Below are 26,874 nucleotides of genomic sequence, written 5' to 3' on the forward strand. Positions count from 1 at the left end.
ACCCAAACCAGTCTGGGATTCTATGAAAATCATCTAGTCAGGGCTGCCACAGGGAAGCACAGCATCCAAAAATAGGTACAGGGAAACAGGAGACTGGGCTGACACATCTTTAATGAGCCTGTTGTAAGTGGGCTTTACTTTTGCCATCCGTTAGGTGGTACATTTTACATCTGCTCATGGCAGTTATAGTTACTGTACGTGTTAGGATCTTGAACCTGGGTCAAGATGACCTTCATTAACAAAAGGAATTAATGACTAAAACCAGGACCCAGTTCTGTTTTAAAGATCAAATGAGAACATCTGGGATTGAGGGTGTTACTTCCAGCTTGGCAAAGTGACTTTTCAATTAACCAGCTTGGCAATGAAACCAATCTTTAAGGCATTCTGAAGTGAACTGCCTTTATTATAATATCACACCTACAGATCAAAAAGGCCTTGACCCAGGTGAAGACCCTTCCTCTGAGCATGCATAGTTATATGAATGACTATGTGGTCCTGTGTTAATTAATAACCAATCAGTATGTAATCCATGATTTTTGTGAGCCCTGGAACTTGCTGGTGGTGTGCTTGATCTGTGCAGCAGCCCACCCAGGCCTGACTAAACACAGCATCTCCAGAGCATGTGGATTTGTTGCACCCTGGGTACAAATCCACTCTTTGGACAACACGGGCACCTTGGAGTAGAGCTGAGCCAGCTGGGACTTAATTGCCAACCTGATTCTTCTCAGCATTTTGACACTTCCTGATCTCTGGCAGCAGGCTGAGTGAAGCACAGGGTGTGATAGCAGGGTTGAGTGCTTCAGCTGTTTTACCCAAGAGATTCTCATTTCCTCTGCTCTGTTTTTTTATCTGTTGTGTCAGATAGATAAAGCAGGGAGGTGCAGGCAGGTGATAGTTCAGCCCTGATAATTTCCTGTTGTTTAGCAACATGTTGTTACTCACATAACTTTTTTTGTCCATTCTTTGTTTTCTTTATTTCCTCCTTATAAGGCTCCCCCTGTTCCCAGCGGAGTGGTGTTCTCAGGAGGCTTCAGGTTTACAAGCACTGCATCCCGCTGGTGGAGTCAGGGGACCTGCATCTGGCCAAGGTGTCTGAAATCATAGGACTGCTGATGCTGGAGGTAGAGACTCCTTTGGCTTAACTGGGTATCCCTTTGTGTGTAGATTGAGATACTTCACTAGGCCACTGAGGAAGATGAGTTGAGTCCTTCCATAGATCCACCCTGGACTAAGTTAGCAAGTGCTGGAATTTGCTGTGTTGTATAAATGTGATTATCTTCGAATGTTTAGACTCCTAACTCCAAACCTGTAATTACATCATCTTGATACACCGCTCTGTTCTACACAAAATAGAGATCTCGGGGCCAAATTCCCCTTTTAGGGGAATACCAGTAGGAAATGTTATCCTTTGCTGGGTTTTGGTGATGGTTTGGATGCATGTGTGAATTTCTGTGCAGTGCCTCAAATGTTGTATGTTCTCCCAGGCTCGCCAGCTGCCAGGCCCTGCATTGGCTGAACTTGCCACCCTGTTTGTGGATGTTATCAAAGGTGGCAGCCTGTCTAATGGGAAATCCTTGGAGTTATTTTCCACTGTTCTCACTGCACTGGCCAGTTCAAAGGAGAGCCTGGCTTATGGGAAAGGTAATGAAAATGTTCCTTCTCTGCAGCCTGTGCTCCATTCCTCTGGAGTCAGCTCCTAAAAGACTTTTGCTTTTTCAGGTGAACTGAATGGGGATGAGTTTAAGAAACAACTGATAAATACTCTCTGCTCCAGCAAGTACGTACATCTCTGCTAGCTCTTAGTTACGTGGCAAAACAGCTTCATGTTGTGCTTAGAAAAAGGCATCATGATGACCTGATGGTCACCAGCTGTGTCCTGTTCTATCGTCTTTGAATCTGTGCCCTCTGTGACAGTGTCTTCTCTGGCTGGGATGGCAAGGGAACACCCTGTTCCCAGATCTTGTAATAGCATTGCATGGACTGGTTTCAGAATGTGCTTGTTTTCATTCCTTTCTTGGTATTTGTTATTATGGGGGCTGGGGCAGCTCAGAACCATTATCAGGCTGGGTGGTGGCAGTGATTTCTCTTGGAAACCTGGCTTCTAATCTTAATATTGGAAAATAACAGGGAAATGGTGACATTGTGTAATTGTGTTTGAGGAGGGAAGGGCTAAGTGGTAATTCTGCTTGCTCCCAATTTTCTGACATAGTTCTGTTGTACCAGGTGGGATCCTCAGAGTGTGATACATCTTGCCAACATGTTCAGGTAATTCTTTTTCCCTTCAGCATCAACACTTCCATGTGCTTTGTCGTGTCTGTGCCCTATTTCATGTGTAATTTGGGGCAAGTACGAATAGGTCTGACCATACCAGACACAGCCACACAAACGGTTGGTCAATGAACATCCATGTTGGATCCATTTGGATACAAAACAGCTTTGGGCAGGGATGGCTCAAAGACTGGCAGGGCACCATGGCTTTTATTCTGTATGTGAGTGAGCCTTGGCAAATTAACGATACATTAATGAACATCATGTGGAGGAGATGTAAGCACAGGGAAGTTGAAGAGTATCCTGGAGCAGTGGTAGGGTATTGAGGAATCTGTGGCAACTGCTTCTGGTGAGGACTTTGGGAGCACTTGCTGCCTGTCTGTACATTAGCACCTTTTGTCTAGTTACGGGTTGAATCTGCTGTGGGATTCTGAAGGAAATCAGTGGAAATGATTAGACTGCATCTTTGATTCAACAGGGATATTCCACTGTCAGGAGAGGAACTGCAGTTTGTGGTGGAAAAGGTCCTCAGGATGTTCTCCAAATTAGACCTACAGGAAATTCCCCCTCTGGTCTATCAGCTGCTGCTGCTCTCTGCAAAGGTAAAAGCTCACGGGAGACTCCCCATAAGTATGTACCATGAGGAAAAAAAATGTACAGGCTGAGCTCTAGGCTGGATTTTGGCAGGAGTTCCAGTTGTTCCCAAACTGTGCTGTGGGGAGCAGGACACAGCAGGACATCAGTAGGTTTATTTCTCCAGCTCTCTCAAGCCTGAAGAAGCTGACTGCTCAGAGATAGATACAATCTTGATATTCCTTGTGGGGAAGGAAACAAACCTTTGGGAAATAAGGGGTGTGCACAGACCTAGCAGACAGCAGAGGACTGGGTTTTCTCAGTGTTCTTAAGTGTGGTTTTCCTCACTTTGTGGTCTGCACACTATAATAATAGCTCATGCAGTATGACTGTCTTCTGGGTTGTAGTCTGACTTGTGCTGCAAACTTGTCATTCCCTGGGCATTTCCTGCAAGCAGAGGCTGCCAAGGACGTCTCTGCCCTTTGACAGGGTGATCTGGCTCTTGGGCTTCATTTGTGACCGAGTCAATTCCAGAAATGATTCTGGCAAAGACAAATGATATGTGTGGTTTAGGAGGTTTTCCTGGTTTCCGCCTGGCTTCAGGTCCACTGACCAAAAAATATATATGTATATATTGAAGGCTAGGCATTCGAAAGCCTTCTCAATTGATTATAACATAAAGGATCCTTTCTAATTAGTAACAACTTAAAAAAACCCTGAGAACATCTGAAAGCTTCAGCTTCTTCCAACTATTTAATAAATGCGGTCAAAAGAAATACACAAACTAAACCAGAGTGGCTTCATTTGGAAATGAACTGTACAGGAGCCCTCTCCCACCTCAGGGATTGATGAAGGGAAATTAAGGATACCATGACATTTGTAATCAGTGTGGGAATAGCGTAGTTCTCTAGGAGACTGCAGGCCCTGCAGTGGCTTAATGTAATGTCCTCCCTTGCAGGGCAGTAAGAAGACTGTTTTAGAAGGAATCATCAGCTTTTTCAATCAGTTGGATAAGAAACAGAAGGAAGAACAGAAGGTTCCACAGTGAGTTCTTTCTCTGTCATCCCCTTTTCTTACTGCCTGGGTAAAGGTATAGGAGTGGCTGGTCTCTTCTCCCAAGTAGCACGCGATAGCACAAGAGGAAACAGCCTCAAGCTGTGCCAGGGGATTTTAGACTGGATATTAGGAAAATATCCACCAAAAGGGTGGTCAGGCATTGGAACAGGCAGCCCAGGGAAGTTCAAAAGCCATGTAGATGATGCCCTTAGTGACATGGTTTAATGGTGGCCTTGGCAGTGCTGGGGTAAAGGTTGGACTTCATGATCTTGAAGATCTTTTCCAACCTAGTTGATTCTATGATTCTATTTGTAGTCACCCTGGTCCTGCCCAGGACTGCTTGAATTCATATTGTTAAACCTTGTACTACAAGTACATCCTTGATGCACAAATGATTCATGGCTTTGGATGGCTTGGTTTTGAAACTCACAGGTCAGGGGACCTTGAGGTAGCCACAACGCCCCTGGACCAACTCCGCCACGTGGAAGGCACCGTTATTCTCCATATCGTTTCTGTTATCAACCTGGATCAGGACCTCGGTGAGGAACTAATCAGACATCTAAAGGTAGGACACAGAAGGAGCAGGCACTACTGCTGAAGATGCTGAAGCAGGGCTTTTAAAACTTAACTGGTTACCTATAGAAGGGATTTAATGATTTTTGTGTTTGCAGTCATGTTCACTTGTAAAAGTGCTGTGATATGTTTGAAGACACATGTGCCTTACAGCTTCCCTGAGCCTGTGGGATGCTGCAGTTGAAGATAACAAGCTTTCTGACTGTTGCTTGCCATTTTCTAGACTGAGCAGCAGAAGGACCCTGGTAGAGCCCTGTGTCCCTTCAGCGTGGCTCTTTTGCTATCGGTTGCAGTAAAACACAGACAGCAAGAGCAGGTATGTGGGTGATCAGCTTGCAGAGAACTTCCATGGGGATGTACACTGCACTTCTTGGAAAGGAAAGGAAACATGGTTAGGTCATAGTCCCGTCAGAATTAGTCTTAAAATGATTTCAGGATGCTTTTGGGGAGGCAGTTGGATCACTAGTACCCTGTAGTTTACTGAACACTATAAAAGACCCCAGAGCAATGTCAGAATTTTCCAGAGTTGTGATTCCTGAGGGTTGGTGTTACAGGGTGAGAAGAAAAGGAATGTCTTCTTTTTGTAATGCTTTGGCTCTGTGGTGGCCACCTGAAGAGCATCTGGCAGCAGGTTGCCCTCCTTGAGGCACTTAATGAGGTTGGCGTATTTGTCCTGAGAAAGGAGTTAAGACTTTTGGCAGGCTCTGCTGGAACTTGTGCTCTTACTGGAACATACCCAAGACTATACAGGTCCCATTTCAAAGATCATTTCCTCTCACTCAATGATTTTATGTTCCAGATATTTGATTTCTTGAAAACATCAATCACAAGAAGCTGCAAGGACCTGCAGTTCCTTCAGGCCTCCAAGTTTCTGCAGGATTTGTTTCCTCAACAATATGATGTAACTGCTGTAATTCTGGAAGTGGTGGAAAACAGGTGAGTTGTTGCCACATGCTGCAGAACACTCAGTGGGCTTTTGGAGGGGGAGAGTTTCAGCCTCACTAGAATGCTCTGGGATGCTAAATACTGCTGGCCAGGGAACAGTGTCAAAATGCAGAGTTTTAATCCCAGTTTTATACTGGTGAACTAAAAAAAAAGACAACAAAATGCAGCTGTGTGAATCTGCCCCCTCTGCATCAAATCTCAGCATCCGGAGGTACAAAGGACTAAACTGATCGGGACACTCCATCTGTGTCTTACTGGTGAAGCAGCTGATGGTGAGTCATGCAGCTGGCTGTAGTTTGTGTTCTGATCAGGGAATGAGTGATAGGTTCACTGTTTTCATCCCCCACATCGTTGGTTCTTTAAACATCCTGTGGGATAGCTCTGATCTGTCACCAGCTGTCCTTCAGTTTGATGCGAGGCATTCATTGAAGATCTCAGGATCAGTAGGATATTTGTGCATCCCAGCTGTAGCCTGTCACAGTTCAGGTCAGACCTGAGTGCACATCATTCCCCATAGTGAGGAAACCTTTGGAAAGGAAGTCTGGATGGCAGGATGTCTTGTGCTGAGCGCCTGTCCCTCAGCCTAAAGACCATCATGGGCTTGTGAGGGATGTTGTCTTCCCTGGTGTGATCAAGCATCTCTCATTGCTGCTTTGGACCCTGGAATGACTGCAGAAAATGTTACCTTAAACTACTCTAATTTAAACCTTTTCTGTGACTAAGTTGTTTCTTTCTTGGTCTGCTTGATGTTTTCCTCAGTGCCTTTGGCTGGGACCATGTTACACAGGGCCTGGTGGATCTTGGCTTCAGCCTAATGGAATCATATGAACCAAAAAAGCCCTTTGGAGGAAAAGCTGCTGATGCCAGTTATGGCCTTTCAAAAATGCCAGCTCAGCAGGCTTGCAGACTGGGAGCAAGTATCCTTCTGGAAACATTTAAGGTACTGTATGTTTTGGAGAGGCTTTTTTTTTTTTTTTTGGTGGGGGAGAGAACTCTGTTGGTAAATGGTGTCAGAACTCTGCCTGCTGTATCCAGCATGAGTGTTTTACAAACACTACCAGATTTAGTTTCCCTGTTTGCCCCTGCCCAACTGGAAGAGACTATCCTCATCTGCTCCAGTTACCATGATACTTGTGTAATCCCTATTACAGTTTCCCAAAAATGGCAAAGAAGGTAGAGAAATTCAGAGGGACAAAGGAAATCTGTCAGAGGTGGGATTGAAACCAGCGTCTTCACTGAAGTGGTAAATTTCCATCCCACCACTGATGTCACCCAGTATGTTTCAAGTGTGTGCCTCTGATGTGCTGGTTCTGATTGGCCTGGCATGGAATCTAAATCAACCTGTGTGAATTTAGCTGGAGGGAGCTTCAGGCAACCAGTCCCAGCTTACCTGTCAGATCTGGATTTGCCTTGTATTACATGATGCCTGTGCTGGGAGGTACAGGGATATCTTCAGTTTTTGTAGGTTTTGATTTTTATTTAGTGTTCTGTCTCATTTCAGGTTCATGAGCCCATCAAAAGCGATATTCTTGAGCAGGTCCTGAACAGAGTCCTCACAAAAGCAGGGTCTCCTGTCAGCCACTTCATAGGTAACAGGAAAGAGAGAGAAATGTGTCCTGCTCTGTGGACACTCAGAACATAGCTTCTCAAAACAAGTTATAGACTCATAGTTTTGGTTGGGAGGGTCCTTTTAAAGATCATTTAGTCCAAACCCCCTGCAATGAGCCTTTCACTAGATCAGGTTGCTCAGAGCCCCATCCAACCTGACCTTGAGTGTTTCCAGGGATGAGGCATCTCCCACCTCTCTGGGCAACCTGTTCCAGTGTTTCACCACCCCCATTGTAAAAACTCTCTTCCTTATATCAGTCTAAATTAGCTTTCTTTCAGTTTAAAACCATTGCCCCTTGTCTTACTGCAGTAGGCTCTACAAAAATATGTCTTTGTCTTTCTAATAAGCCCCCTTTAAGTACTGAAAGGCTGCAATAAGGTCTCTCCAGAGTCTTCTCCAGGCTGAACAACCCCAGCTCTCAGCCTTTCTTCTTAGGAGAGGTGTTCCATCCTCTCAACATTTCTGTGGTCTTCCTCTGGATCTGCTCTGACAGGCCCATGTCTTTCCTGTGCTGAGGACTCCAGAGCTGGACGCAGCACTCCAGGTGGGGTCTCGCCAGAGCAGAGTAGAGGAGAAGAATCCCCTCCCTTGACCTGCTGGCCATGCTGCTTTGGGTGCAGCCCAGTATGCAGTTGGCTTTCTGGAAAAAAAAGTGACCTGAAGCCAAGAAAATCACTTGTTCTTTCCTGTCTTCTAAGGTTTCAGCTGCATCAGATTACCTTGTATTCACCACAATTAAAGTGTATGTTTGCAGCCAGTTGCCATGGCACAGCTGACACACAGAAAGTTGGTATCCATCAGTCAGCAACTTGTTCCATGTTCCGTAGCCTTGCCTTCCTCCTCATCCTTGGGCAGGTGTTTGGGAGTCACTGGGCTGCCAAAATGCCTCTGCTGCAGCCTCTTCTCTGATACCTCAGTGCCCTCTGGTGGGGTGAGGCCCTTCAGCTGGGTTGTGAGCATTTTATACTGTGTGTCTGCAGCAGAGCTCAGATTTTCAATGCTCATCCTATCCCAACCTCTCTGTATGGTGGAAGAGCTTTGGTATTCTGTAGTTGTTAGCTCTATACATATCTTTTGCTCAGACGTTTCTTACCCCTTGGCAGCAGCTGCTCCATTTGTCCTTTTGTTTTTCAGACTTGCTGTCCAGTATTGTTGTGTCTGCTCCTCTTGTGCTTCAGACTTCATCCTCCAAAGTCACAGAGACCTTTGACAATTTGTCCTTTCTGCCCATTGACACAGTGCAAGGGCTTCTCCGGGCAGTACAGGTAAAGCTTTGCCTTTCTCTATGAATATCCTTGCTAGTTTAGTTCCAGTGACAGCACTAGGCCACAGTTATATGCATGATCTAATAACCCTTCTTGTAAAATAAACCTTCATGCTCTGCTGTAGGTTGTTTGGTGTAGCATGGAACTGCTCTTCAAGCATGGATTTGCCTGTGCCCTCTAACAAAAAGCATATGGTGTGGTCTGGCATGGTACCAAAACTGCTCTGTGCTGACCTTTCATCTGGAAGATGCCCAGATGCTGCACACTGTACAAAACTAAGCATACAGTGGTTAGCTGAGCAGCTGGAGCTGTCATACTGATTTTTCTCCTTCCGAGCTTCATGTCAGTGTTTCCCTTTGTCTGGGCTGAGATATTGCCCTGGCATTAAATCTTTTCCTGCTTTGTCCAATCTGGGGATAACTGTGTTTTTCCCAAACCCTTGCACCGTGTCCTCAGTAACCTGTGAGGTGTCTCACTGCTACAGCTCTCTGGGTTTAATTTTATATTGGCTTAAAATGGTTTGGTTTTCCTACTGTACTGATGACAGTATTGGAAATGCAGGGCCAGATGGGCCTGAGGAAGATGAGCTCATATGCCCCAAGGGCTTGGCATGTCTTAGTGCTTTTCTCTCCAAAGTCTCTTTTCCTTTCCAGCCTCTACTCAAAGTCAGCATGTCAGTGAGGGACTCCCTGATACTTGTTCTGCAGAAAGCTATCTTTTCCAGGTAAGCTGGGAAGGGGATCTATTGAAAAGACTTCCACAACTCTTTTATGGTTTTGGAGTGGAAGTATGTTTTGTTTTGGATGAGTCTCTTCTTACTATGTTCTTCCCATAACTAGATGGTGACATCTAACTCTTTAGCCTACGACTGTAATACAGTCACAGCTTACTGAAATGAGACACAAATCCCAAACCCCAGCTAAATGGGCTTTGGGAATTCAGAAAGCTGTTGGGAACTCCAAATAAGTAGGCAAAACTAAAACCAATTCCAACATGTGTCTACACTGCTGAGTACATCCAGATGCTAGGGAGAGTCTGGAATGCTGAGCTACCACCTTCCCTCTGATCCCTTAGAAGGTGGTAGAGAAGCAGGCTTGTTGTCTTGGTAATGCTTTGAGCAAACCATCCTGCTGTCTTCATAATGCTGTGATCATTGACTGGATTTTGTTTGGCAGTGGCTGCCTGGTTATGAATATAGAATTCATAATTTAGGATTATTATTCAAGGCAAGGGACTTGTTCTTGGGAAAGACCCTGAGTTTCCATGAGCAAAGCAAAACACCAGATTTTTGTGAGGAGTTTTCCAACTCTGAGCTCTGTGAGACTCCCCCATTCCAGTTTTCAGAGGACATTTAACTCTTGGGTCTTGTCCTCTCCTAGGACAGAAAGGAACTTGAATGTTGTGAGAATGTAGAGCAAGGGAGCTCCCAGCAAACTGCCAAGCTCTCAGCTCCCTGGGACTGTGCTGCCCTCTTGGGGAATACAGTTCCAAAGAGCCCAGTCACTCTGTATGTGGGGGCTCTTTTTCATTGATGAGTTGGTCTTGTATTTACTTCTGAGCTTCTTGCTTCAGTTTTAACTTATGCTTCTCTCTTCTCCCCTGCCTCACAGGCAGCTCGATGCTCGGAAAGCCGCAGTTGCTGGCTTTTTGCTTCTGTTAAGAAACTTTAAGATCCTGGGCAGCCTGGCCTCTTCCCAGTGCAGCCAGGCCATTGGTGCCACCCAGGTAAGTGCTGTTCTGCAGTCCCTGGGGTGGACAGATGAGGCACTCTCGTGTCTAATACCATAGAATCATAGAATGGTTTGGGCTGGAAAGGACCTTAAGATCATCCAGTTCCAACCCCCTGCCACGGGCAGGGACACCTTCCACTAGGGCAGGTTGCTCCAAGTCCCTGTGTCCAACCTGGCCTTGAACACTGCCAGGGATGGGGCAGCCACAGCTTCTCTGGGAACCCTGTGCCAGCGCCTCCGCACCCCCACAGGGACAAATTTCTGCCTTAGATCTAACCTGAACTTCCCCTGTTTCAGTTTGAACCCATCACTCCTTGTCCTATCACTACCGTCCCTGATGAAGAGTTCCTGTTTGAAACAATTTAAGAGTGGAGTGTTTCCCCAAAAGGGAAATAAAACTTCACTAAGGATTAGACCTGGAAGGAAAGCTTTGGGAAATGCAGTGAGAAGCTGGCCTAAGGATGTTGCTTCTCATTCTCTCTTACAGCACCAGTGTTCTTAGGGAGCATTCACACTGCTCCATGATGATGATGAAGAGCCTGGCAGCATGCTAAGGACTCTTTCAGTGATTGTTAAGGGGCCAGGACCCTTATCACCTTGCTTCTGTATTGTGATAATTTGAGAACTGTAACCACTATAACGTGACTAATATTCCCTCCCAGGTCCAGGCAGATGTTCATGCCTGCTATAACTCTGCAGCTAATGAGGCCTTCTGCCTCGAAATCCTGGGCAGCCTGAGGCGGTGTCTGAGCCAGCAGGCGGATGTTCGGCTCATGTTATATGAGGTAAACATGGTTCCTTCAATCTCCTTTTAAACAGCCACTGTGTCTTCTGTAGTCTGGTTCTACTGTAGCCCCAGGTAAGAAATGAACACATTATTGTGGAAAACAAGCTACCATCTCAGTTATGTTCTTCATGGGACACGGGTACCAAGGACTATATTTATTTTTTCCATCCTGCTGTTGCTTTTCATTTTGGATCACTATAAGCCCAAAGACACATTGATGTATCTTCCTCATCTCCTGCGCTGCTTAAGAGGAAAAATGCATCAAAGTCTCTTCCTGTGGTATGGCCTAGGAAATGGGAAGCATGTTTGATGCCCAGTGAGGAGGAGTGTTGTAACAGGCATTGGATAGATGCAGAGTTGCTGGGAGTTAATGATGAGCTCCAAAGAAAACCCTGATTGAAGAATATGGGGAAAGTTAGAGACTGCATCAGGGATCAGTCTTTTCTCCTCCTCCTTTTGCAAGTTTCTATAAAGACTTGTCTGTCCTTTACATTTCTTGTGACAAGTGGCCTAATACAAAGGGCCATTTTTTGGGTGTGTATCTTAGCTCCTGAGGTAACCATGTGGTACCATCCTGAGGAAAAACCTATTCAGGTCAGAGAGATTTTCTTTCTTTCTTGAGTAGGTTGGACTGACCTCTGGTGAGCTGCAAGTTTTGGGTGTGTTTGTCACTGTTGCTGTAAGACTTGCACTTGCTTTATCCATCCACTGAGTTTTCTCAGTCTGAAGGATTTTTTTGCCTCCTACGGTTTCCCCACTGGCTTGTTTTGCCTTTGAAGCAGGATTTCACAGTTTGAAGTTGGATCTAGTGCTAGTGTTAAATAGCAGTGAAAGTCACTCTGGGCTTGATGCCACTGCTGCTAGGGAGATACAGCTTGTAGGAGGGCCCCTGTGAGGAAATTCATACTCTTTCTGATTCATACCTTCTTTCTGCGGTGCTTTTGCTTTGCCAGGTATGGGGTTTTACACTGAGCACATTGTTACTTCCTCACAGTTCCTTGCAGTGCCAAATGGTCACTGGTGTCTTGTGACACCAACTTATTGTTGTTTTATAGCTGGTCCATTTTCTTTGTCATGGAAGCCAACTTGTCCTTCCTTCCTGTCTCCAGGGTTTCTATGACGTCCTTCGCAGGAACTCCCAGCTGGCCAGCTCTATAATGGAAACACTCTTGTCCCAGGTAGGGTAATGCTGTGGCTGTAGAGACTAAGAATTATGCACTACAACCAGTATAGCAAACAATTCAGGTTAAATATTGGGAAAATAGTTCTCCCTTAGACTGGAAACATGTTTAAGTGTGTGGCACTTCTCTAAGGAGGTGTTCAGATCCCTGCTATGTTGAGAGAGCAGACTGGGGAAACGTCTGGAGACTGGTTCATATCCTCTCGCAGGATGAAGAGAAAGGATCTCTTGGAGTCCTTTCCAACCCTTCAGTTCTGAGATGCTGTGAGAAGTGTGAGCCCAGAGAAGTGTGTTGTGCACTGCCTGTTCCTTAGCAGTGCATGGCAGTTACCCTCCCATACTTCCCCAAGGATGTGTGCTGACAGAGTAATTATTATTGCTGTCCTCCCATCGGGAGAATACCCAAGTCCATGTAGGATCTGGGAGGATTAACTCATCCCCCAACAGTGTTGCTCATGGCAACAAGACAATCACATTTCCTCAATCCATTGGACAGGCTGTGCTGTCTTTGAGACAAGTAATTTTCTTCCCTTTAATCATCCATAGAGTTCATGCTGACTAATTCCAGCTCTCCCATGACAGTAGAGGGTCTGAGAAAGGAACATGAACAGAGACAAGGCAGCTTTTGGGTAGCAGAGGGCACTTAAGGGGAAGTTGGTGTAAATGTATAAAATTTTATAGCATCATTGTGTGTGTAACTTTCCCTATTTGGTTCTGATCCTATATCAGTACTTGGAGGATATCTCCTTCCTGTGGTGTGCCAAAGGAAGGGGATATCCTCCAAGTATTGATACAGGATATCAATACTTGGATATAGACAGGAATTGATGCAAGCATGGTCTCTGATAGATTTTTCTAGTGCCAAGTGTAGACTCCATACCTGTCTGCACCCTTAGGCCAGGAAGCTGGATGCCATAACAGGACCAAGCATTCAGGGCATGTGACAGGCAGCAGTTTAAAGTAGCACTACAGGTGAAGTGCAAGTGGTGTTGCATGTGGAGGCAACACGACAGCAAGTGATCAGGTAAACTTGGTTTAGGGCTGAGAGGTACATAAGCAACTCAAGAGGGGTTTTTAATTGCTAATGGAGCATCTGATGTGGCTCACGTACATGTACAGTCCCTTTATTACAGTGCCAGTTTTTGCTCTGTGAAATGGAGCACAAAGATTATTGTCTTCTGTTTTCAAACAACCTGAGAGGCTCAGTTACCAAGTAACTGGTTATTTTTATTTCTTGTTTTCCATGACAGATAAAGCAATATTACTTGCCCCAGCCAGACCTCCTGCCTCCATTGAAACTTGAAGGATGTATTATGGCTCAAGGAGATCAAATCTTTCTGCAAGAACCACTGGTAAGAGCTACAGGCCACAGCTGCCAGCTCATCTGTTCCGTAGCATTTTAGTTGTGCTGCTACATGAGCTGAATACCTTGTGTTTCTTCAGCTTTTACTAGCCTGGAGCAATTCTTTTAATGACAATAGAGCTGGGCATCTTTCCCCTGCCTCAGGCTATCTATTAGAGCTCCACTAGCATAGTGGTTTAGGTGACCTGTGTGAAAAATGCTCTAGGAATAGTGTAGTTCTTTTACCCTCTCTTAAACTCACCCTGGGCTTTTTGTCCCTCCTTCAACTTAAATCCACATAAAATACTCCTGCAGTGTGTGTGTAACAGGAGGAAGAATCTGCCCTTCGGTTTTGCTCCTTTGAAGTTGCTGGAGATGAGACCTCAACAATTCCTTGGATTTCCAAGGGAACAAATTCAAATTAGTCGCTATATTTTCCCTTTGGAAGCTTCCGTGCTGTGCTGCAGTAGCCCACCCAGGAAGAGAGCACACACTTCAGCTAGAGTGAGAGCCCTTTTGGAATTCCTTTTCCATCTCCTTCAGCCATCGAGGTAGCTGGGTTGAGGGAGCAGTGGGATTTAAGTCTTCGCATCCTGTATAGCCAAGCTCAGGCAGACACTGAAGCTGGGGCAGGGTAGCTGTGTGTAGGATTACAGATCCCCTTGTTCCCAGAATGAGGCATATTCTTGGGACTCACATGAAGCCCTGAAGGCAGCTTTTTGCCTCCAACTATCATAGTCTGGCCCATATCCCCCCATGCCAGTGACCTCCAGCTAGAAGGCTGAGTGTGACTGTGTGACTGCTTCCTTCAGGCCCATCTGCTCTGCTGTATCCAACACTGTCTTGCCTGGTATAAGAGTTCTGTGAATCTCTGCCAAGGAGCTGAAGATGATGATGAGGAGGAGGATGTGGGATTTGAGCAAAACTTTGAAGAGATGTTAGAATCTGTCACACGACGAATGATCAAGAGCGAGTTGGAAGACTTTGAACTGGTAAATCTGATTCTCAGTTTGACTCAGTGGAAGAAGACGCTGAGTTCTTGTCAGGTTTTGAGAAGGTTTTTCACTTGTTTCCTTTACCTCTTAGGATAAATCGGCAGATTTTTCTCTGTCTTCTGGTGTCGGTGTAAAGAATAACATTTACGCCATTCAGGTGATGGGAATTTGTGAGGTCCTGATTGAGTACAATTTCAACGTAGGGAATTTCAGGTAAAACATCAAATCTTGCCCTCCAGCACTAGCTGTGCCTGTTCTTCAGAGTACAGTCTCACTGCAAGCACAGAGTAATAGTGCCAACGCAGAATCAGGATGTTTTCTGAGTGTGAGTGGCTCAGACATTCACAGAACCTTGAGGAGTGTCTTGTGCTGTGGGAGATGGGATGTGACATTTTGTAGAGGAGCGGGTTAGGAAGCAGGAGGAAGGGATGAGGTATATGCTGTTAGGGAGGTGGGGAGATGTCATATGTAATGGGTTTATCCTTTAGAAAGTGCCACTGTGTAATTTGGTAACTGAAGCTTCAAATGGGAAACTGTAAGACTCTCTTTTCTCCATTAATGCTTTCTACTACTGTTTTGCAGTAAGAACAAGTTTGAGGATGTCCTAGGCCTGTTTACATGTTACAACAAGCTTTCTGAAATCCTCAAGGAGAAAGCTGGAAAGAACAAATCTACCTTGGGCAATAAAAGTCCACGGAGCTTTCTGTCCATGGGTTTTGTATCTACTCTGCTAACAGCTCTGTTCAGGTGAGAAGCTGTCACATCTGGAGTAGCTTTTAAGGCCTATTCACAAGCTGCTTTCGTGGTGCCTGCATGCTGGCTGTCTTGTGCACTGCATACAGGGACCAGGCATTGTGATTTCTGTACAAAGCGTGCATAGTAACAACACTTTTCTGGAGATCATGGTAGTCCAGGCAGGAACCAGAGCTCACCTTGACAAACCAGCTTGCTTGGGACTTGCAAGACTTCCAAGAGTCTCTGCTCTTCCAGTCCTGGGCTGTTCCCCAGACAACAAACTCCAGTGTTTGAGCTCTATGGAAGAGAGCCAGACATCCATTCAAACCATGTCTGTATATTTGGAAAGGCTGGTGGAACTCTGTCCTCCGAGTATTCACTAACAAGCTACCAAAACAAAGGGTCTTTTCCACCCTGAATCCAGCTACTGATTTTATTTGTTAATGCATACTTAGATTTTGAAGCTCTTTGCTTTTTGAGTGCCTGCTCAGTTCTCTGACAGTGCCCTTGATTCTCCAGGGACAATGCCCAAAGCCATGAGGAGAGCCTGGCAGTCCTGCGCTCCAGCACGGAGTTCCTGCGCTATGCTGTCAGTGTAGCTCTGCAGAAGGTGCAGCAGCTGGAGGAGACGGGACAAACGGATGGACCAGACGGACAGAACCCTGACAAGATGTTTCAGAACCTCTGCAAAGTCACGCAGTGAGTCGCTGGGGCACCTGGAGGCATCGGCACTAAAAAGCAGCAGTGCATTTTGAGGATTTCTGATTCTCAAGTAGGGTTTGGAAAGAAGAATGCAGTCTGTAACTGTTTCAAACAGTTATTATTGCTGGGTTGAGATCATTGCCTTTCTTTGCTCCTGAGAAATCAAGTGGAGACAGTACAGTTGCTGTGCCAGAGTGAGTGATACAGCTCTAATAATGGTACTTGGCCTGGAAGAACCAAACACCATCAAACTCTCATTTTCAGCCTCTTTGTGACTTTTGGTTCATCGCTCACTGTCACAGAGGAGGTAGGATTGTTACAGGCTGGATTCTTGAGGCCTCTAGGATTCAATAAAGTTAAAATTCACTTCTAGCTAAAGTACAAAACAGACGTAAGAGAGACACAAGCTTCAGAAAACGTTTGTTTAGGACTTCTGCAAGATGCCTGAAGACAATCCTGCATCTAATCCTTTGGAAAGCCAAGAATGTTAACCATGGAAATGTCTTTTGGCATCTAGGTCATATCTGCATGGGGTCTTTTCAGATCCCAGTCAGCAGAGAGCACAAAATGCAAATTACCCCTGCCATGAATAATGCCCGTTTTGTGTCTCACCCCAAATAATAGAGGCTATTTTTGTTGGAGTCATTAGGACTACATGTGAGCTACATGTTTTGTGTGATTGGATGTTGAAATAGAATAAGATCATCTGTGCAGGAGACAGAACTAATGAGAAGAAAGGAGAGGGAACAAAAAAGGGAAGAAGTGGGCTTAGGGGAGCAGAAAAAAAGATGTTTGCCTACAAATAGAAGAGTCTCCTTTGGGCCAAACAATTTTGCTTCCTTCAAAGCTTTTCACTTTGCTTTGCCTGCCTTTACCTTTCTGGTTTTATTACTGGGAAGGGCCCTATAGTGATATCTGACATTTCACAAGATTCAAACTGCCAAGAGAAAAGCTTTTTGTCACTGACAGATTTGACACCAGTGGTCAGTGTTTGGGTAGTTGGAGAGAGAAGGAAAAGCCAGGTGGAAGAAATGAGTGTATAAAGATGGATTTGAAATGGGATTGGAAGGTCCCTTGGTACCTGGAAAGAATTAAATTATTTAGCTGTGCAGGAAGAATGCAGTAGCTGTTTTGCTGATATTGAAACAAAATCTTCTTAAAAATTGATTTCTTCTCCCTCCACTTTCCTATAGGAAAAACATTCCAATTTAGTTATAGTAACAATATGATCCGAAGAGTAGAATCTGTGATTAGCCCTGTTCTAGTCCTTGCACTGTGCAGCCAGCTTTACTGGAGCATGTGATGCTAACTCATCTCCCATCCTATAGGGTTCTGCTTTGGAGGTACACTTCAATTCCCACTGTTGTTGAAGAGTCAGGGAAGAAGAAGGGCAAAAGCATTTCGCTTCTGTGCTTGGAAGGTTTGCTGCGGATCTTCAACACAGTGCAGCAGCTCTACACTGCCAGGATCCCCCAGTTTCTACAAGCCCTGGGTAGGCACATGGTACAACTCTGGTTTCTAGCCTTCATGTTCCAGCCAATGCGTGCGTAGGTGGGGACCCTTTATCCGTAACTAGAGAGAGAAGGGTCTTCTCCTTGTCTCTCAGTAACAAGGTGGGTTTAGTAGCATTGATTTTCACACCAGAGGCAAGTTCCAGACGTCTCTTTACCTGCTTTTAGAGAGCTCCCAGTCAGCAGAGGGTAGCTGGGTTCTGATATAGCACTCATCTATTTGAAGTTTGCCTTTAGCACATTTCTGTGCTCAGCACGGTTCTGCAGTCTGTATTCCTCCTCTAGCTGTGAGCAGTTGCAGTCTTTTGCCACTTTTGGAAATAAATCCTGTATTCTGCTCTTGGCATTTAGCTTTTTTCTGCACCTCTCTGTCTCTGCCAGATATTACTGATGGTGACGCAGAAGAAACGGATATTAATGTCACAGAGAAAGCTGCCTTCCAGATCCGACAGTTTCAGGTGAGTACCACTGTGTGCTGTGAGTGTTCCAAAGCACTGGTGATGCTGGCAGAAAACACTGCTAGCTCTCTGCTGCTTGACCACAGGCTTGAGTGTGTGACAGCAAATGCGACACTGGCAGTTCAGAAGTTTCCCATCCCTAAGGAAGGCTTCTTCAGCGTGCTGTGCAGAGCTGGATTGAAGTGCACGTGTATTCAAAGGCTCCTTCAGTGCAGCATAAACTAACCTGAGTATTGTACAGTCACACTGAGTCATATGCGGGCCTCTCATAACAAAACCCAGCACTTGCTCTTTAGAACAGTCCTCTTTTTACATTCTTTGTCATTCTCCTGTTGCTGATTCTTTTATCTGCTGCAGCTTCTGGTTATTTGCTTCTTAAAATGGCCCTGCAACAAGCATGCGCACTCAGGGCCTCTGCCTTTCCTTCCCGTGATCAGAGGTCCCTGGTGAACCAGTTCAGCAGTGCTGAAGATGACTTCAACTCCAAGGAAACGCAGTCACTCATCACAGTTCTCTCCACTTTGTCCAAACTCCTGGATCCAGCCTCTCAGCAGGTACTTGTTGGCCTTCATAGGGTGGCAGGGATGGGTGTTGTCACCATGGATGTGGGAAGAAGATGATCAGGTTAGGCTGACATCTGTGGGCTCTGACATGTGTGCATGTTTTGCCTTCTTCATGTTCTGATTCTCTTTTTGGACTCCTGGAGTCTGAATGACTTGTTTGCTTGAGCAGGGACTGCTAACAGAGCCTGGCTTTGGCACAGCTTCTGCATGGGAATAGAGGCAAACAAGGCCAGCAGACGTGTGACCAGTCCAAATTGGCTGGGTGCCTCATGCCTTCCATGCAAGGAGGCATTTTCTAAATGTGCCCCAATTTTACAAGATAGAGACTGCACTAAAAGTGTGCCAGAAGTCTGGAGTCATCATTTACCTTAAATTAAATGGAGCTCTTACCCTGCCCAAGGGAATGTATAGCCATTCTCCTATCCTGGATCTCAGCTTTTCACTTGTTAGCAGGTTAAGTGTCCCTTGTGGAACTTCACAGAGCATGGCTGGGTGCCTTTCTGCCAGGAGCAGATGCTTCTCATCTTTCTTTGTTGTGATTCGTTGTTTTGATTTACTATTAGTTTTAGCTTTAGTTTTGTGCTTTGAATTCTGTTTCAAAGCCATGATCAATTTTCTCCCCTTCTACAGTTCCTTCAATTCCTGGCTTGGACAGTCAAAATTTGCAAAGAAAATGCTCTTGGTAAGTCAGCTTTGGGGAGCATGTTTAGATGTGATGTGTCAGGTATCAGACCCTTAGATGCTCTGTTGTTGTCTGTCGTGTTTTTACCTCTCTGTTACTGATACATTCAGGTCTCATTCCGTGGCAGATTGCCATGACACTGTAGTTATTAGCACAAGCATTATGGAAGAAACTCCATCTCTATAAATAGTAATGTTGCTGAAGAAAGAGAAGCCACTTACTTGAGTTTTCTCCCTTGTTATTTAGCACCTCTGTTACTCAAATCAACAGATTTATACTCTGGAAAGATACTACTCTTGCCAGAGTTTGTATTGTGCTTCTGGTCATCATTTTTCTATGAGCTGAGGGTTTCAGCGTGCCACGCTTCCCCTTGCAGTGTTATATGGGATGCCCAATGTTGTAAACTCTGCTTTTGTAACTGGGGTGTTTCGATGGGATTTTCACCTCCTGGGTGTTGTTTCTGGGAATGCAGACTGTTAAATCCACACTGATCCTGAGGCGTTCCCTCACTGGATGTCTGATGTTCCTAAATAGCATGGGGAGCTCTGCACCTGGTAATGGGTTGTGTTCCCTTCCCCACAGAGGATGTCTCTTGCTGCAAGGGTTTGCTGTCTCTGCTCTTCAGCCTCCATGTTCAGTACAAGAGTCCTGTCAGTCTGCTGCGTGAGCTCGCACAAGACATCCACGCTTGCCTGGGAGACATAGATCAGGTATGATGCAGAAGCAGCCTAACTCCTGACAGCAGTGCTGTCAGAGCAGAATTGAGTGCATCTCTGGTGCAAACTGTGTGACACCAACTAAAGTTTTACTCACCAGAATTTGTTTGCTCTCCTCCAACCAGGATGTAGAACTGGAGAGTCGGTCCCACTTTGCCATAGTGAATGCCAAGACTGCAGCCCCTACTGTCTGTGTGAGTCAAAATAGTGTGTATGGAACAACCTGTAGTGTCCAGGGCTGCTCTGCTACAAGTAGCTGGTAGATGCCTGATGTGCCAAACTCCTCCAAAAACCTGTTTTGTTGTTGTTGTTTCTGTCTTCAGCTGTTGGTTCTGGGTCAGGCAGATAAAGTCCTTGAAGAGGTGGATTGGCTTATCAAGAAACTCACCAGTCTGGGATCGGACACATCAGGTAATAAAAGTGTTTCACTTCTTACTGTTACACCTCTGACAAAACCAGATGAAGATAGAGAGCAAAAAGATGTGGGGATTTTGAGGCAGCATCGTCTGAGGGCAGGTTAAACTCTCCCTTGAGCTGGTTCCACATGAACAATGTAAGAGAGTGTTGTCACGAAGTCCTCCAGTGGTTACTTTCCCTGTTCCACACTGGTATTTTGTGTACCAGACACAAAGGTGGTCTTTTGTGCCTCCCACCTGCATGACTGGATTCATTAGACACACATTCTTGAGGTATTCATCTCTTTCTTCTAGAAGAGTCTTCTCAAGCATCAAACCAAACCCAGGCTCTGGAGAAAGGTGTAATTCTGCAGCTGGGAACTCTGCTGACAGTTTATCATGAGCTGGTACAGACAGCACTGCCTGCAGGGAGCTGTGTGGACACGCTGCTGAGAAGCCTCAGCAAGACATATGCAATTCTCACCTCCCTCATCAAACATGTGAGTGCTGCTCTGCTGACAGTGGGCTGGCTAGGATCTAAAACCTTCCCTTTCTGTTGCAGCGAGCTCAGAGTGACCCCTGGCAGCAGCTATGCTCAGGACTGGGCTGTTGATCTCTTCCAGGAGTTGAGTCTTTATTCCATTGGCTTTCATGCCCTCAATTTCATGACCTTTCTGAGCAGCAATAGTTGTATTGGTGGAGATAAAGGAGAGCTGCTCTCCAGCTGAATTTGGCTGTGCATGGCTTGGAGTGGCTCTTTCCAGTGTATCTTGTAGGTACCTGTGCACGCAGCTACGTGCCACACTGAGGGCACTAGTGGTGTTCTCACAGTGCTCAGCAATCCTGCCCCTGCCTCTCATTCCCACCTAAGGCTTGAAGCATCAGATGTAGGGGAACTGGGCCATGACCACAGGCCACTGGAGCTGGTTTGAGACAAGGTGGTGAATACCATGTAGCTCTGGAACGCAAACATGGCATTTGGGATATGGCAAGCAACTGGGGAGGATAGTTCTTGCAAATCCTGCCCTCCCCACTGTGCCATTGGGTGAGCTGCTTTGAGCCCAGGCTGGGAATACAGGTTGCAGGATGGGAAGAGCATCCCTAGAAGAAACTCTCTTGTGTTTTTCTTGCAGTATATCCAAGCTTGCCGCAGCACCTCGAATACAATTCCAGGAAGGCTGGAAAAGCTGGTGAGTGTGAGGCAATTGCTGGAGGAAATGGCTCATTGCCTTGAGTTAGGAGTAAAACAGATCTTTCTGCTTCCTTCTTCACAGGTGAAGCTCTCAGGTTCCCATTTGACCCCACAGTGTTATTCATTCATTACTTATGTACAGGTAAGGCCTAAATTAACAGGCAAAATCACAGTCAGTCTGCCTGATGTATCAGCTGCAGTGCATGGGGCACCTTTGGGGATTATTAATCTTCTTGACATGACTTGAGTTTCTTATAGTTCAAGCTTTACTGTGTCAAATAATAGTATGAGACATTTCAGCACCACTGGGACTGAGCATGCTGATTTCTGCTTGAGCAGGGAAGGAAGAGTGTTTGAGGAGCTGGGTTTTAGTTGGTGGGAGTGTTTTTGATGAGATTAATACTGCTTTTAACCACAATGGCAAATAAAGGTCAAGAACACTGCAGTCATCACAGTGTAAAGTAACGTGGGTGCCAAAGACTGCAGTGCTGAAGATTGGATTTAGCTGCTTGAAGGGGAATTGGGTACGTGAGCGAGGACCGCAGGAACTGTTCAACAGGCATGTTGGGGAAGCTGTGTTTTCTCACACATATATTTCTGAATATATAAATCATGAAATTAGCTTTTCTTTCCTTCTTTTTTTGAGATTACATTTTGAGATTCCCAATTCCATCTTTCTTGTATCACCACCTTTCTGTCATCTAGCTGCTAATGCTGTTAGCTAGTCAGAGCAAAGACTTGTTCAGCCTTACCTGGCTGGCCTTTCTTCCCTGCTTACCTTCTAAGCCACATCTTTTGGCATCCTCCTCAGAACATCCACAGTGAGAGTTTAAGCTTTGCAGAAGAGAAGAAAAAGAAGAAGAAAGAAGCTGAATCTGCTGCTATCTCCACCGTCATGGTAAGATGGACTTACTCTCCACTAGCTCATGGGCTGCAGTTGAACTTGGCATCTTATCTCAAGGTGTGTGTTACCTGGTGGCTTCTTAGAGATCACCAATAACAAATTGTCATCTGGGCCTTTAAGTAAAAATCAGATTGAATCTGCTTTAAGTTCAGAGAGAAGTCTAAAAAAAACCCAAGCAAAACCAACCACAAAACAACAACAGCAAAACCATCTTCACTAAATGCAGCCTAAAAGCTCACAGACATGAAACAAGATCAACCCTGTCATGTTCATTGTTCACTTCCCAATCTGACCTGTCCCTCTCCTTTCTGCATTTCAGGCTAAGGTGCTTCGGGAGACCAAGCCCATTCCAAACCTGATTTTTGCAATAGAGCAATATGAGAAGTTCCTTATCCATCTCTCCAAGAAATCAAAGGTAAGGTAAAGCAGAGCTCTTCCGTGACCGGACCTCAGTGGCACAGTGGGATCAGTAGCAGGGTGGGGAGTGTTGCTGGGCCACCTTCTAAAGCCTCTATTAATGCTCAAGGACCTCACACCTCTTTCGGCCTTTGCCCAAGCTCCTGGCCCAGCCCCACTGAATTGCTGCCACACTGATACCAGCAGGTGTCAATGGCAATAGTGCCTGTGACCTGACACCAGATGGCTTCTGGTTGAGCAGAAACTTCCACAGCTTTCCTCATCCCTTTTTCCCAGCCTGTTTATAAGCAGGAGAGAAACATACCATGCTGAGGTACTACATAAGAGTAACTGGTAATCACTTGGCTTTTAGGAAAACAAACGGGCCACTGTATCACGTGGGAGCAGGTGGGTTTTCACCTACCTTTTGCTTCAATCCTGTGTTATCGCTGTGATGGACTCAGTCCCAGTGCTGAGTGCAAAGGACTAGGCAAGGTAGAAAACTAAATGAAGATGCTGCTGGCATAATGTCCTCTCCCCCTATTTTCACCTTGGTTGCTGCAGGTGAACTTGATGCAATATATGAAGCTAAGCACCTCCCGGGACTTCCGCATCAATGCATCCATGCTAAACAGCGCGCTGCAGGAGCACAGCACAGAGGATGCTGAAAACGAGCCCGACAACGACCAGGTCAGAACTCATTTAGCTGCTTTTACCAACAGCTTTACCCCTCTTCTAAGGCCAACTGTGTGCAGGTGCATGTAAAATCAGGACATTTGTATCAGCTTAGTATTAAAGTGAGAGCTAACCCAGGGTAGGCAAAGGAGTGAACAGTGTGATCCCCGACACTACAGCCCTCTGCCTTGAGTGACCTTTTTTTCCATGCACCAGTTGTCTCTATCTCTGGGCTTAGGGAAGTGAGACTGTCCTTAATGCCCCAGCAAGCAGAGAGGTGTCAGTGTTATCTCTGAGGACCTACTGGCTGGCCAGGATCAAATGTTTGTGCATGATGCAGTGATTTTGCATCCAGGTTGACTTTTGTAGATAAGCAGCTGGCAGGACAAACTCTGCAAGGCACCATAATCCTCAGACCCATCTCTACGAGATAGTGCTGGTGAAGGTAACACAACCTGTGCTGCATAAAAGAAAATAAGCAATTTACTTTGCTGATTGTCCAGGTTTTTATTGGTGGTTTTGTCCATATTTTCCTGAGTGTTTCAACAAGCCAAAACCCAGCACAAGCAGTCCCTGTCCTGTGCCATTGATAACTGTGGTCTAAGTTCCAGCATGAATTGAGGAAGAGTCCACAGGGAAAGTCTCAGTGGGTGAGAGGAGTCCCATATTCAGGCCATATTGTTAGGAGGAAAAAGAGCTAAATCCTGCTCTGCACATCCAGTTTCTTGCTTTAGGTAAACTTTCCTTAGTCTATCACACACAATCAATCACAGTCTGTACTTCTCTCTCCTTCCCCTCTCCAGAGCAGCACAGCAGAGCAGGCAGATGAGAACCAGGAACCCAAAAAGAAGAGACAGCGAAGAAAATGAAGCTTGGGGTTGCTGCTGCCTCCTCCCACAGCGCCTGGTCTGGTCTTGGAGAACTGCTTGTATGGAAAGGATGGGTTGTTGTTTCTCTTGCCAAATACTTACCACTTCTTCCTTCATGGCTGTGCAAGCAGCGACTCTGGCCCTTGTCTCAGGTTTTACAGGTGGCTGCTGCCCTCAGAAGCATCTCTGCTTTTCTAACGTGCTGCTTATCACATCATCCTCCCCGGGAGCATCCCTTCTTACAGCAAAAAGGAAACAGGGTGACCAGGATCAGTCCCTGCCAAAGATCTCCTGAAGGCCAGCCAGGCTCTGGCACGCAGGCTGGACACTTGTCATTCTGACTCTCTGGCATCATCACTTCTTCTCCAGTGAACCTTTGGTAATTTCAATTAGCTGATAGATATCCAGAGCTTCTCCTGGAAGACAACGGGACAATCAGTTCCCTGCGTGCTGCAGCACACTCAGAGCCTTGTATAACATGACAGCGACCGTCACGATTTGCTTTAGTTCGGTGTGTGTAGCACAAAAAGCCCTCAATTTGTTCAAACTTGCTTTGGGTGGTGGTGTGAACGCAGGAACCAGCACCAGTGGGAAGCTGGGAACACAAACTGTCCTGCCTTGGAGCTGAAGTTGCTGCTGTCACCTCTCCGAGAAGCAGAGAGGAGACAGTGTCCTCAGGCAAAGCTGGTTTTGCTGTTAGGTTTTTGTTGCCCCTTATGTGATGCACTTGTTTAATTTGCTTTGTACTTGGTGAGAACAGAAGTGCCCTTTTTGCCCACATAACACAAACCTTGTTTCTAAAACCACCCTTTGCCTGTAAGGCTCCTAATAAAGTTTACCTAAGGTGGAATGTCTGATACGTCTAATGACAGAGAACAAATTTGAGGGCAGGGTCTTGTCCCTGTCTAGTATAAAGGGGCCACACATTGAGGAGGAGCTGGTTAAAAGCAGCTCCAACCTAACAGTTAAATATTTGCTTGCAGCAGTTAGGGGGTTATATTGAGGGCAGACAGGGATAACTAACTCTAGGCCTTGGGATGGTTGGCAATGCCAAGGCCATTCTCCAAACAGAGTTGTGCTGGGCTAAGGAGCAGTGGGGAAGGAGAGAAAGCACTGAGGGCAAAATAAACAAGGTTGTTGAGGTGCTGCCTCGAAGAAGGAACAATTTAATCTTGGGCTGTTACACGAGCGCAGGAGGGTTCTTTTCCAAGGAGCACAAAGCAACAGTGTGTGGGATAACAGAGCCAGGCTCAGCTCACCACTACCAGGAATAGCTGGAAGCAGCAGTACATATGGCTCAAGGATTGAGAAAGAAAGGGGCTGGTGGCAGGGTGGTGGGCTGCAGCCCATGGGTTAGGAAGCAAGGAATGACTGCTTACGCCAAGTGCTCTGCCTGAGCTGAGGAGGGCTGTGCAGAGGGGATTACAGAGGGGTTGGCTTGCACAAGTACCACTCACCTTGAGGGATGCCGTACTTCTTCTCCATCCCGCTTGGATTTGATGGCGTCCTGCAGCTCATGGTCACCTCTTTCCTCAAGCACTGGTCAATATCCACTGCGCTGAAGAAAGCCACTGACTGTGGCAGGTCCTGGAGGCCCAGTTTGTAGGCAAACATGCACCTGGAAGAACAAGAGACCCAACACATCACCCTGAGCCTTGTGACACCCGGCTCTGAGCAGCCACAGCTTCACTGAGCAGGTTACTGTGCACCCATGGCACTCGGGAGCTGGAAAACAAGGTGCTTTTAAGCACTGCGTAGCAGGAGGGTCAAGTAGTGCTAAAGTGGATGTGGGAGGAACAGAGTAACTGCACTTTGAGCCTCCTCAGAAAGAAGGAAGAGCCCAGCCCTTCACTGCTGGCTAATCCTCCAGGAAGAGCAGACACAGGATTTTCCCAGCAGGAAGCCCTGTGCTCACAGGAGCCGACACAAAGGCAGGAACCTCGGGGTGTCTGCCCCGCTGTGCCTGCTGCACTGGCACAGGAAGGCTCTATCCCTGCCTCAGCGCGGGAGAAAACAGCCAGATTTTGGCCATCTCCCATGTAACCAAACACCCCACAGTGCTGGGAAGGGGATTTGGCTGTGCCGGAGGCGGACTGAAGAGAGCCCTTTGAGGTCAGGAGCTTTCTACGATGAGCTTATCTTTGCATGGGGCAGGGAAGCAGCAGGAACACCCCACGCTGTGGAAGGGGTAACAGTGCTGATGCTCACAGCAGAGACAAGCCATTGCTTGAAGGCCAGGGGGAGACAAGGGATGGGAGGAGAAGAGGGATGGGGACAGTGTCAGGCTCCCAGCAGTTCAGTCAAGGCCAAGAGCTGCTGCCACGCAACAGCCACAGACCTGACGGGAGCAGGAGGCGATGCACTCGCATCCCAGCAGAGCAGAATGATAGACCCCATCCCTGCAGGAGCCAAAAGCTGACTCCATCCCCCTCCTGCCAGCACATTATCCCTGGAAAAGGAAGCCGAGCTCCATTTATAACCACCTGCATCACGCATGAATGAATTACAACCTGCAGCGCTGCCAACATCCCTTAAGCATAAGAAAGCTGCCCTGCACCAACCTGCTGCAGAGGCACAGCCAGCACCTCTGCTGCCACCGCAGTGCTCGTCCCCAGGAGACACCACAGCGTCACATCTCACCTCGTGAGGAGGTTGGTGATCTGCAGGGCCAGGGCTGCCCGGTACCGATCCTGCTGCTGCACCAGGTAGCGCACCTCGTCGTGGATGCTGATGCAGAAGCGGCCGTTGAGGGC

The 26,874-nt window shown here is 46.4% G+C and overlaps 2 protein-coding genes across 2 annotated transcripts in view; one reads left to right on the forward strand and one right to left on the reverse strand.

Annotated features, from left to right (window-relative positions):
- The first annotated feature begins 290 nt into the window (after positions 1-290).
- FANCI (Fanconi anemia, complementation group I) lies at positions 291-24,121 on the forward strand. Its single transcript, XM_010011148.1, is given in 36 exon segments — positions 291-345; positions 988-1,121; positions 1,485-1,641; positions 1,720-1,777; positions 2,224-2,265; positions 2,747-2,870; positions 3,800-3,885; positions 4,330-4,462; positions 4,694-4,786; positions 5,270-5,406; positions 6,175-6,355; positions 6,917-7,004; positions 8,159-8,289; positions 8,943-9,013; positions 9,900-10,014; positions 10,682-10,804; positions 11,916-11,984; positions 13,237-13,338; positions 14,141-14,320; positions 14,415-14,536; positions 14,906-15,070; positions 15,578-15,757; positions 17,089-17,252; positions 17,653-17,729; positions 18,167-18,283; positions 18,923-18,974; positions 19,557-19,684; positions 19,816-19,884; positions 20,014-20,101; positions 20,401-20,585; positions 21,219-21,275; positions 21,360-21,419; positions 22,089-22,175; positions 22,501-22,596; positions 23,142-23,267; positions 24,056-24,121. Coding segments are annotated over 36 exon segments (3,918 nt in total).
- A 354-nt stretch (positions 24,122-24,475) lies between these two features.
- POLG (polymerase (DNA directed), gamma) overlaps positions 24,476-26,874 on the reverse strand; it is a gene marked incomplete at its 5' end in the record, with an annotated part of 9,219 nt that continues 6,820 nt past the window's right edge. The window contains 4 exon segments of the mRNA XM_010011150.1: positions 24,476-24,537; positions 25,579-25,739; positions 26,762-26,871; positions 26,873-26,874. The exon segment at positions 26,873-26,874 is cut by the window's right edge and continues 115 nt beyond it. Coding sequence (XP_010009452.1) covers positions 24,476-24,537; positions 25,579-25,739; positions 26,762-26,871; positions 26,873-26,874 — 335 coding nt within the window.

This window comes from Nestor notabilis, unplaced genomic scaffold (genome assembly GCF_000696875.1).
Source record: "Nestor notabilis isolate BGI_N333 unplaced genomic scaffold, ASM69687v1 scaffold8933, whole genome shotgun sequence".
NCBI classification, from domain to species: Eukaryota; Metazoa; Chordata; class Aves; order Psittaciformes; family Psittacidae; genus Nestor; species Nestor notabilis.